Source organism: Pleurodeles waltl, chromosome 10 (genome assembly GCF_031143425.1).
Source record: "Pleurodeles waltl isolate 20211129_DDA chromosome 10, aPleWal1.hap1.20221129, whole genome shotgun sequence".
Classification (NCBI taxonomy): domain Eukaryota; kingdom Metazoa; phylum Chordata; class Amphibia; order Caudata; family Salamandridae; genus Pleurodeles; species Pleurodeles waltl.
In genome coordinates, this window is record NC_090449.1 from 897,863,421 (window position 1) to 897,876,179 (window position 12,759).

Here is a 12,759-nt window from a genome sequence, read left to right on the forward strand (position 1 = left end):
TACTTTGTTTCTTAAAGTTTTTATTGGCTGTTGTTTCTCCATGTGCCCTGCTCCAGAGGAATTCTGGAGATACCCAGGCCCCAGGGACAATGTGTTGGTGTATTTGCTATGTAGTCTTATCCTTTGGGCTGGGCAGCTTGCTACTTGTACCATCTGTTCTTTCTGGTGCCGCATGGGGTCAGGACACAATCTTGGTCTGACCTACATAACTGGGTTCTAACTTGAATAGACATCAGGTAACTCAGGGTCCAGCTTTGACTGCTAGTAGCATAGGCCAAGCCAGTCTGAAATCACAGCGTGCCATTGCCTGTCTCTCTGCACCCTGTCAGAGTCCCTTGCACAGAAAGCATGCACATGTGAAGTTTAACTGACGTCAAAACCAGAATGACTTTGATACGTGCATGAGCATGTGATGCAAATGAATTATAGCTGAGATAGATGTGAGATGGGTGCACGCACTGCAGCTTACTTTCATTAGCTACAGAGCACACTTTCATTAGCTAAACTGGTATGCAATGAATGTGCAAGTGAAAAGACACTATTCCATGCATGAAGTATCTGGGTAAATTATAACAAAAGGCTAAATGTTATCTATTTTTTGCTTATGTTGTTTAGTTGAGCGATTACAATTTGAGCTTCAGAGTAATGTTTTGGTAGTACGCTAATCATGTAAATCCCATCTGAGTGAAGAGTGAATGTGGAGACAATGGGTCACAAGTACAAAAATCAGGTTTTGCAACTCGCAATTTGCGAGTCGCAAAACCTGATGTACAACAGTGTCAATTTCACTGTTGGAGATTCCCATTGGGGTCGCAAATGACCTACCCCATGAATATTCATGGGGTAGGTTGAAATTCGCGACCCCATTGGGAATAGCCGCTCTCACAGGGATGGTGGCCTGCTGGAGACAGCAGACCACCATGTCTGTGACTGCTTTTAAATAAAGCAGTTTTTTTCTTTTTGAAATTAAGCCCATTTTCCTTAAAGGAAAACAAGATGCATTTCAAAATCAAAAATGAAAAGTTTTCTTTTCATTTTTTCAGAGCAGGCAGTGGTCCGTGGGACCACTGCCTGCGCTGAAAAAATATTTTCGCTACCATTCACAAAGAGAAAGGGGTCCCATGGGGACCCCTTCCCGTTTGCGAATGGGTTAGCACCAGCTTCAAACTGGTGCTAATTGCGATTGTTTTGCGACCACATTTGCAGTCACAAAACAATCATACATACCATCTGGATTCCGTATTAGGAAGGAACGCCCTTGTCACGCCCCTTCCTAATACAGAATCGCCAAACCCAAACTGCGAGTCGGTGACAAGTTACTGAATCGCAGTGTGGGCTTTGTACATCTCAAATAGCATTTTTCAAGTCGCAAACGGGCCGGTTCTCCATTTGCGACTTGAGAACTGCTTCGTACATCTGGCCCAATGTCCTTTAGCCTGAAGTCCTTTTGGTTCCGTTGTTGTCACTAGCTTTTCTCACACATCGTCAGTCAAAGGCAGTGCTTAATTTGTAAATAAAAAAGTGCCAGTGCTCAAAGCCGTCCTCTTAAGCACACAGCTGCTGCAATTAAATGTGGAATACGGAATACTGAGGCAGCGTAATCCTGAAGCCATCTCAGGCCTCTTCAGTCCATTTATAGCCACTCCCTGCCCCTTCAGTTCACTCTAGCAGCTTTCTGCTTTCTCCCATTGTGACGTTTTTTTGTTTTTCTCTTTCTCCGTCTTTCCCATATGTGTCTTTTGCTCACAGTAAATGCTTGAGGCAGAAAAATAAGTGTCAGCCCTCAAACATAAATGCTGATGCTTCACACCGGAAACAAAAAGCGCAAATTAAGCACTGGTCAAAGGTATCTTTTACACCCTACCACTTTCCAAAGCCTTCAGCTGCCACTGTTCTGAAGCGGTATACAGACACACTTGAAAGATTGTTTTTATTCTTACCATACTTCAGTTGGAAGTGTCATAAAGGCCAAGAATTATTACTTATCCTATGCTAAATATGTCAAAATTAAGTGCAATATACCTTCTTAAGGGAGTGATCACAGTGGGTTAGAACTATTACAACCAAAAACCTTCAATAATACTGATAATATAATAAGGATTATTTTTTAACAGCGCTTCTTAACATATTTGCACATTTTCTAAGAGATGTAAATAACAGGTGTTGCTCATGCATTCCAACCCGCTTGTCCAATTAACACCGTATTCTCTTAAGTAATTTTAAGTATTAAGCATGATGGTTTCTGTACGATACAACAACTCAGATGAGATAATAACCCGGATGAGACAGTATTTCTTATGCTTTTCCTACTTTATTGGAGAACTAACACAAAAGACAGCAGGATCATTTCAGGGATACATTGAACAACGTTCATTGTGCGGTGCTTCATTGGAAGGAAATCTCTTGCATAGAAATGTAGAAGGGGAGGATTGGGCAGTCATCATCAGAATCCTTCCACTTGCGCAAAGGCATAGATGGTGTTCCCCTGGAAATAGAAAACAGCAAGATATACTGAGCAACTCTCTGAGGAAAAGTGAAGAGATTACAAGTACACAAAACAAAGTTGAACTTGTTATTACACCATAATCTATAAAAAAATATTACATTCAGTTATTAGTAATGGGAAGTTTATTTATGATATAACCAGGAAGTGTTTTCACTAAAATAATGTAAAATGTCTTTTCAACAAAAGGTTCGCAATCCATTTGTTTTTTCCTGAGAGTTTTCTACCCAGCGGCCACAATGTCGTCCATCCAAAAACGTTACACCAAGTGTGTAATTGGACTGACCAACACAATGCTGTAGTCATAGATTGAATGTTTGTTCCCGTTGAACAATCTATTAGGACATTACCCCATTGTTAGTAAACCACAGCACAGGTGCCTTTTTTAATTATGTTCTGCAAGTTCTTTGTCATTCTGATGAAACGTACATTCATATAAAATTAAAAAAATGACAGAAAAATGATATCACATGATACAGGAGATTTATTTGTATTTGCATGTTTTAATATTTGTACAGCGCATTATACCGGAAGGGAAAGCAGAAATATAACCATCATGCAGAGAGAAAAAAATTCATGTTTTCAGCTGGTTTCGGAAAGCAGCATGAGAAGTTAAGCAAGCCATGTGGGTAAGTAGCCTATTTCACAGCTTGGCAGCTGTGACTGAGAAAGACCGGCTGCATCATCTTGTTATTGGAAAGCGAGGAACAGTAACATTTCTTATGGGGGGGGGAATGCTCAAATTGCATTAATCACTGTAGTGAAATAAGGGGGACTAAATAGTGGGCCCAATTCAGAAAGGTAAACTTAGACTTTGGGTCTAAGTTTAGACCCAAAGTCTAAGTCCACAATTTTTCGGTATTCACAAAGGTAAGCTACGAGTAGTATGTTTATGTTCTCACTCAGGGCGTTATCTCCGCACTTGGAGCAGAGATTGGGCCTGAGCACAGAGATTCCACTCCAGGTGCAGAGAAAACACTCCTGGTGCAGACATTACACTCCGGGTGTGGAGTGGAATCTCCACACTTCGGAGATTCCGACCTGAGTGCGGACGTAAAGGTTCTACTCATAACTCACCTTCGTGAATACCGAAAAGTTGTAAACTTAGACTTTTGGCCTAAACTTAGACCAAAAGTCTAAGTTTACCTTTGTGAATCCGACTCAGTGTTTTTCGTTGTAATATCACCAGAAACCAGTTTCCATAGTTTTGCTATAATATTTTCATATGTCTCTTCTTCATCTTGTATGTATGGTGAAACAGTGCATATAAATCTAGCGTTCTGGAAAGACATTCAAGATGAAGTTCCCAGAGCTAGTAGGGACAAGGGCACGTGCATCAGGTGATCGCATAGGAAGAATGCAAGCCAGTCAAAGGAGCTGCGATCAGGTTATCTAGTGTGAGCAGGATGAATCCATTTAGGGAAAAGGGGCAGATAGTGTTTAATTTAGGCCATTGCTTAGGCACTAAGAGACATATATGTCACTTTCACACCGCAAGCAACTTTGCTGTGCTGCATTGCATAAGAGGGAAAGGGTAGGAATGCACCATATTTAACATTATAGGGCCCATTCCAGTCCTTTCCTATTGCTGGGGCACTTGTTCCTGCCTAGCGCCAACTCAGGCACCCTTGTGTCTTGTTGCAAGGGTGCCTGCGTTGTAGGCAGGACTGCTTTTGTGTAGAGAGAGACAACTTCCTGCACAAAAAAAATGCTGAGAGATATTCAGCACACATAGAAAGAGGAAACAATGAGGAGAAATAAGGATATTACTTCTTGTTTTGCCTCACCGGGGAGGCGTAGCTTTTTGATGCATTCCCAGGTTTACCACTAATGGTAAATCTGGGAATGTGCCAAAATCCATGGGTGGATACGTGGGAAAACCCACGATCCACCCATGAAACACCTCCCTGCCGCAGAGTACTTCAAGACAGCGATTTGAGCTGCGTTGCGTTACTCTAGATTTATCAAGCCATGCAGGGAAATCCAAGGTGGCCTTGCATGGCTTGACAAATGTCACTTAGATTTTGAGTCACCCTTGCACCACCTGCATGGCATAAGGATGTTGCAAAACCTTAATAAATCTGGCCCTTAGTAGCATCTGAACCCTCTGAATTGCCTAGAATTTCCCAGGCTCGCCTTCATTGCACTTGCTTTGGCCTCGAGTTATCTGGACTGAGTTCAAACCTCTTCATTACTTTCCACTTTGTAGGGTGACATGGACAGGGCATTATTGTGCTCCTTGAGGCATTTACTGCTGGACTACACTTTTCCATAGGGCCATTAATTGAGAACATGACCACTGGAATAGGGACCCATGGGGTAGACAGTTGGAACTAGTCTAGAAGAGGAATTGCTTCCCCCTGTGGGTAGTGCTAGGTGACAACAGAGCAGCGGGGAGGCTCCCAGAGTGGAGTGCTACTTCCTAATACATCATCTTAGCAGCACCATCTTCCCCTCTGACACGTGTGGCAAATATGTCAATAGGGCTCCCTCCTGTTTTACTATGAAAGTGTAGCATGACAGGTAGACTTCATTCAGGAATTTTACAGCAGATTGGCACGATGGGGCAGTAGAGTGAAAAGTTATTGAAACAAATGTATGACCTTCTGCAAGATTTCAAATGAATAGAAACCGTTTTGGAGATCACATCAGCTCTAGTATGGACACAAGGCAATAAAATAAACTGAAATGACAAGGAAAGCACGGGTGTGCAAGCTTCCCCCTTTATGCCTTCAATTTTTTAATCCAAAAGTGATCAAGCTGGTTGGCGCTAGTGTTGGCATGACTGCAGGTGTGGGGTACAGTCTGGATGTCACACCTTCAGAGCTTCTTCAACCACACCCGAGATTTTTCAACATAGGCATTCGGCAGCATCCAACCAGTGGCACTACATGCAGGGACTAACACTTCACTTCCTTTTAGGAATGTCATCTGCATATTTTTCCCCTATAGGAACCACTGAGCGTTCAAGCCAGTGAAGGGAAAAGGCTCTTCTAAAGGCATGAGGTGCCTAACTTGATGCCACGTTATGGTGCTGCCACACTCTGACTCTCAACCTGTGAGCCTATGCATCTGCAACACGAAGGTAGAAGGTGGGGCACAAGCACATGTTAACAACCCCTTGGTAGCAATGCTCCAGTCTGCATTACTAAAAATTGTAACTAGTTCTGTCAGTGCTGATCAGAGGCAATGCTTTATTTTGGTGTAAAGCACATTTCTGCCTGGAATAGAAAGCCATGTGTAGGAAAGTACCCTCTTTTTGGTATGTTACCCCCAATTTCTGCCTGATGTAAGTGTGTTTGACTGTGTCACTGGGATCCTGCTAACCAGGACCCCCGTGCTAGTGCTCTCTCTCCTCTAAAGTTTGTCACTGCATACTGGTAACCCAGTATTTCAACCAAAAATGTCACACTGGTCACCCCTTTTAAGTCCCTAGTATATGGTACCTAGGTACCCAGGGCATTGGGGTTCCAGGTGATCCTTATGGGCTGCAGCATTTCTTTTGCCACTCAAAGGGAGCCCATGCAGAGGCTTCTACAGGACTGCCATTGCAGACTCTGTGAAATGATGCATGCACCCTTTCACTGCCATTTACACTGCACCAGGTCACTTATAAGTCACCCATATGTCAAGCCTTCCAACTCTGAAGGCTGGGTGCAGAGTACCTGAGTTTGAGGGCACCCCTGCACTAGCAGAGGTGCCCCCACATTGTCCAGGACCATTTTCCCAGACTCCATGAGTGCAGGGACACCATTTTCTGCGTGCACTGTACATAAGCCACTACCTATGTACAGCTTCAGAATGGTAACTGCGAATATGGCCATGTTTGGTATCAAACATGTTGAATCATACCCCAAGGCTTTTGCGAGCATTGGTTGTATGATTCCTTGCACTCTGGGGACTCCTTAGAGGAGCCCCAGTACTTCATTACAGCCTTCTAAGGTTTTCCAGGCAGCCTCAGCTGATGCTACCTCACAGACAGGTTTCTGCCCTCCTGTTGCTTGAGCAGTTCAAGCCAAGGAAGGCAGAGCAAAGGATTTCCTTCGGGAGAGGGATTTTGCACCCTCTCCCCTTGGAAAGAGGTGTTACAGGCACGGAACGGGTAGCCTCCCAGAGCCTCTAGAAATGCTTTGAAGGGCACACATGGTGCCCTCCTTGCATGATCCACTTTACACCGGTTCAGGGATCCCCAGTCCCTGCTCTGGCATGAAACTGGATAAAGGAAAGGGAAGTGACTATTCCCCTGTCCATCACCACCCCAAGGGGGGTGTTCAAAGCTCCTCAATAGGGTCCCCGGGTTTTGCCTTCTTAGATTCAAGGTTGGCAAGGAACTCTGGGAACATCTGAGTGGCCAGTGCCACCAGGTGACGTCAGAGCCCTCCCCTGATAGGTGCTAACCTGGTTAGGTGACCAATCCCCCTTTCAGAGCTATTTAGGGTCTCTCCTTTGGGTGGTTCCTCAGATTTGGATTGCAAGACTCCAGTAGAAATCCTCTGCATCCTCCACTTCGACTTCTCACTGAAGGAACTGCATCTGGACCCTCCAGGAACCTATAAGCTGCAACAAAGAAGCAAGATGCCTCCTACAATATTGTATCCCTGGCTCCTGCCAGCAACTGCAGCAGTTTCCCCTTTGTGCATCCTCAGAGGACAGCCAGTCTTCAGCCTGCACCAGAAGAATGAAGGAATCTCCCTTGAAGTGAATACGTCACTTCCCTGCTTCAGCAGGCACCCCTCTGCAGCGATGACAAGTGGCTTGGGTCCCCTTTCCTTAAGAAGTGAGTGAATCCAGCAACACGGGTGATAGACTGAAGTGGTTCCGATCGTCCAGACATCCAACTGTCCAACTTTGGTGGAGGTAAGAGCTTGCATCCCCAATCAAGACAGTACCCCTGTGCACCACCTGTTTTGCAGTTGCCAAGGCTTGTTGGCATCTTTCCACAAAGTTCTTCATGCACCTTGCAGCTCCAGCCCCCAGCACTCCTTCCTGTGACGCATAGCCTCCTGCGTGGTTCTACAGCAGCGTGGGATCGCTTTTTGTAGTGCTGCATGGGTCTCCTTTTGCACCTTTTTGTCCCCATGCTGTGGGACTCCTGTATGTGCTGCCTGGTGTTTGAGTGCTCTCTGAGTTGCTGAGAGCCCTCTCTGTCTCCCCCTCCTTGGTAGAATCCACCCTCCTGGTCCCAGGCAGTGTCATTTTCCATTATCCTCAAGCTTTGCGTGTGCCAAGGCTTGTTGGTGGAATCCAGCGCCGCACACCAGACTGCAATCATCCATCCGGGATAGGACTTCATCTGCACCAGCCAGGAACCCACATCCATCTTCTTGGGTGCAGTACTGACTGTTCTTCTTCACCAGTGGTTCTTCCTTTGCACCTTCATCAGGGTTAGCAGGGGCTCCTGTTCTCCCTGGACTCTTCAGTGCTTCTTGGACTTGGTCCCCTTCTTCCACAGGTCTTTATGTCAAGGAATCCATCATTGGTGTCTTGCAGTCTCTTCTGGTTCTTACATAATCTTCTTTCTTGTGTTTTTGCGTGTTCTAAGAAAGTTACTGTGATTTACGCCTGCTTCCCTGGGCTCTGTGCTGGGTTCTATTACCTACCATTGGTGTTTTCTAATACTCCCAGCACCCCTCTACACACTGCACTTGCCTAAGTGGAAAATCGACTTTTGCATTCCACTTTCTTAGTATATGATTTGTGTTTCCTCAGGCCCATTTCTAACTAGTGTGATTTTCATTAATTACACTGTTTTCTAAATCTTTTTACAGCTATTTCTGCAAACTAGTGTAGATGATTTGTGTATTTCTTACCTCCTAAGGGAGTATAGTCTCTATGGTCTTTTTTCATTTGTGTCACCAAAATAAAGTACCTTTATTTTTGTAACATTGAGTATTTTCTTTTATGTGTGTGAGTACTATGTGACTACAGTGATATTGCATAAGCTTTGCAAGTCTCCTAGTTAGGCCTTGGCTGCTCGTCCCCACTACCCCTAGACAGCCTGGATTCTAGACACTGTCTACATTTCACTAATAAGGGATAACTGGACCTGGTATAAGGTGTAAGTATCTTAGGTGCCCACTACAAACTAGGCCAGCCTCTAACACCATGCACACAAGATTTATAAAACATGAAATATGTGTAATGTATGTTCACATTATGTATTCTTTTTATGAGATTGGTGTAAGGACAAAGGGATGGAAGTTTAAAGAAATGTAAACATGAAAAACAAACAGGGGCAAAGCGAATGGGTTTGATGTTTGTATGTCTTATGAAAGGGGGCAACCATCAAGTCTGTTGTACTAAAGCGCAGACAAACATCTGAAAATATATGGCGCAAGAAAGTTGCACTACTTTATTTAGCAGCCATTTTTCAGATGCGTATGTCAGCGCTGACTGTTTCCAGGACACTTGTTGACTGATGTTAGATGTATAATGCTCTCTTATTGCAATCTAGTGGAGGTGGAAGGACACAAGCAAAGAGCCAACAGAAGACTATTGAGAATAAATTATTACTGTGGACTGATTCAAGATTGCCAATATCTTAAGTTGACATTTCCAAAGCAAAGAACCTGATTGTTGATGATGACTGACCAAAGAGAAAAAATGACAGTCATGAATGGCATAAGCACCATAAAAGCAAGCAAATATAGACTGACAGATGAGTTATTATTTAGAACTTTGCAAATTTGTTGAATGGTACAATGTGAGTAGATAGGGTAGACGTCAGGGGCGTAATGAAATTCTCTTGCAGCAATTAGGGTAACAAATTAAAAAATCAAAGGAATTGTGTGGGAATGGGTGTCATATGTTAGAAATGTTAGAATTTACACATGCTTAATGAACGCAATGCAGAATTTCTGAAATTAGCTACTCAAGTTTCTACATTAATACCAGAAATAGGTGTTTAAGCAGTGCATAAGTGGCACGTGTATGGATGATGTGCTAATGGAAATATTTTTGATTTACTGCACAAATGTCAGTTATGGATTGCATAAACTGTGTATTTTTGTTCTCTCCATCACCAGTTAGCGGTGGTTGCATGCACCACCAGTGCTTCTAGCAGCGGGCCTGGCACCATTCCTTTTGTTTGTCAGGGGTTTATCAGGGCAAAGTATGCATTTCTGGTCAAACAGTTATAGGGGTTGCCTTTGTACGAGGTTGTGGTTTTAGTCCTAGAACCTCTTTATTTGGAGGAGAGTTAGTAGCACATGGTGATATTACAACATTCCTGTGATTGCCTTTGAAATAATTGAAGAAATGGACAGATCTGCCAGGTGTGATCTACATGGTCAGATTTGTGTTTAAGCTAAATATTTCCTTAAACTGATGCCTTGTGTTGGTAAGAGGTGGGGTGCAAGGGTGACATCATGTTTATAATTTTGATAAAAGGAAGTGTTACCTGAATTTATTTCCTAAAAAGGCCTGGACCAAGAACACCAACACTGGAACCATCACCAAGGAGACCCTTGAATTGAAGACAAAAAGTATTAGTATTCTAGATAAGTTGGTTTCTGGAAAATGAAATCTGAGAAGAAAACATTATCAGCTGAGGATGAAGTCATTCTGGTTCTCACTGGCATTATTTCACAATGAGAAAGCTGAGACCCAGGGTCCTGCTTGACCTGAATGCAAGGGAGTACTATTTGACTGGCTCCTCTTATAAGAGAGAGTTTCAGCATAATAATCATAATAGTGGGGTTAATTATAGCACATGCACAAAACTTAACTGTACATTGTTTTTATGAGTTTGAATATTAGGTTTTATAATTACCCAGCTCAATGGTAATGTAATTAGAAGAATGGAAAGATGGTGCAGTGCTGTAAGGACCTGGCAAAGTGATTAGGATGTAATGTATAGGCACTTTACACATTGAGCTCTCTTGATGAGCTTTAGTGGTACTGGCTATGTCAGTGCACCCTCTTGCTAATTATGTTTGGAGCAAGTACCCTCACGAACATTTGGCAAAACTGATGTTGGACAACCCTACATCTTTTCTGAAATAAAACACCACTTCACAGTCTTTACACAACACTAGTAATCTTTGTGGAGGATAGTTACAGAAATGTAATCAGAGAAATTGATCATTAGTCGTGTAATATTCTTGTATAAAAAGTCAGATTTATAGCAAGTGTTCTGCTGCCTGAGCCACAGGCTTGTCATCCTAAGTGTAAATGTAACCTGAGCGCCACAGACAAATTCAGTTTCCGAGAAGATATATTTAGATTATCACCCTTGAGAAGAAGAGAAAAAGTCTGATATATTAAAGTTTTTTCCAAGCCAATGGCATTTGTAGGACTTTCTTTAGCTAGGAAAGATGCCCAGCTTAGGAAAGTCTTTTCAGCAGGCCTTAATATACTGGGTCTATAGTGTTCTCTAGGAATAAGCCAGTCATGAAATTTTAAGCCAGAAGATGTACCTCAGCATATTGTCATCATTATTGTTATTATACTTAATATGATTATTTAAAAAATATGCACAAGTCTTATAGATTTTAGTTTAAAATCAAATATTTGGCCTTCTATTGTTGATGATAGCATAACAGGCAAACACAGATATCTTAATTGTACATTTAGGACAAGTCACTCCACAATAAGTAATTTGGTGACTGAAATATCCCCTTCTACTTTGTAAACATACTTGAGAATTAAAATAAAGGACAGATATAACATGTATGAGGCTGTGTAGCTGAAAAACTGAGACTGTTGAGAGAAGCACACAGGGTGCCAGTGTGGAAGAGTAGTTGACAGTGGAGAGAGGGCAGGTTTATGGAAGAGAGAAGTAGAAACTACGACGGAGGGAAGATGAGACTGAAGAATGGAAGAGGACACTGGGCGAGGGAACATGAGACAGCTTTAACCTTGTCTCGAACCAGAGAAACTGCTTTGTAAGTCAGCTATATCTTTCCAGACTCTTGTGAGTTTGGAAAACTCATTATTAAATGTGGTTAATACTCTGATTATAAAGAAATGTGTATTTTTTATTTCAGGTGACCAAACAACATGAGAGAAAAGTTAAATGACTTACCCCAATATCTAGCTTTTCCGGCAGGTCGCCCTAAAAACACAAAGACATTGAGACTTATTGAAAAAAAGAGAAATGGCCAGATGTTCTGTCACACATCTTTCTAAATGCTGTAATGCAAAATGCATTTGCACAAGCTTGTCTTACAGAATATTTTGAGTTCTTTATATGGTGGTAAGGAAGCACTTTGATATTCTGAGTCTATCCTCAGTAGCTAAAATGATAAAGTCTGCATTTCTGCAGAATGCACATTATCCAATATATTTATATGAAATTGTGAATGTAACAAAAGGAAAGTTCACGTTGGCTTACCAGAAGATTTGCAAGATTGTCCAAAGCTTTACCCTGTAGGAAAAAACACAGTTGTATGGTAGTCAGAAATCCAAATTGTCATGACAAGGATAACCACACTGCAGGTATAGTCAAATGAACATGTCCAGTGTGTGAATAAATGTAAACAAGCGTTGGCATAGCCAATAGTTTTTGCCTAAGCGAGATCTATTGGCTTTGTCAATTGTTTTGACACGTTGTGTAGCAATGCGGGTTGCAGTGCAACGTGTAAAAAATTAAACAAAAAGAAAAACTATTAATAAAAGAAAGCAACAGATGTGTAAAGTGAAGTCCCCCGAAGACAGTTTCAGAGTGCGCAAACTTGATACAAAGGTATGGGAGGTCTTTACCAGCTACATTACGTAAGGACAAAGATAAAGGAGAACAAATTGTTGCTAATGCCACCTGTTAGACCTGACATGCCTTAGGGTGATCACCCCTAACTTTTTTCCTACCTCCCTCCACTTTTTGGACTCTGTTTTTGCTGGCTTTTAGACTCTGCTAACCAGTGCTAAAGTGCATATGCTCTCTCCCTTTAAACATGGTAACTTTGGATCATACCCTATTGGACTATTTAATGTACTTATAAGTCCCTAGTAAGGTGCACTGTATGTGCCTAGGGCCTGTAGATTAAATGCTACTAGTGGGCCTGCAGCACTGGTTGTGCCACCCACTCAAGTAGCCCCTTTACCTTGTCCCAGGCCTGCCATGGCAAGGCCTGTGTGTGCAGTTTCACTGCCACTTCGACTTGGCATTTGAAAGTACTTGCCAAGTCTAAAGATACCCTTTTTCTACACATAAGTCACCTCTAATGTGTGCCCTAGGTAACCCCTAGAGCAGGGTGCTGTGTGGGTAAAAGGCAGGACATGTACCTGTGTAGTTTACATGTCCTGGCACTGTAAAA

General features: G+C 42.6%; 1 protein-coding gene across 1 annotated transcript in view; it reads right to left on the reverse strand.

Moving 5' to 3' along the window:
• Positions 1-2,291: 2,291 nt before the first annotated feature.
• Positions 2,292-12,759, reverse strand: part of LOC138262009 (ranaspumin-like) — a 75,004-nt gene continuing 64,536 nt past the window's right edge. Inside the window, exons 8-11 of the mRNA XM_069211646.1 lie at positions 11,838-11,870; positions 11,529-11,558; positions 9,903-9,968; positions 2,292-2,485 (exon numbers count right to left, since the gene is read on the reverse strand). Of these exons, the coding sequence (XP_069067747.1) occupies positions 9,909-9,968; positions 11,529-11,558; positions 11,838-11,870 (123 nt within the window). The 3' untranslated portion in view covers positions 2,292-2,485; positions 9,903-9,908. The remainder of the gene's footprint in view (positions 2,486-9,902; positions 9,969-11,528; positions 11,559-11,837; positions 11,871-12,759) is intronic.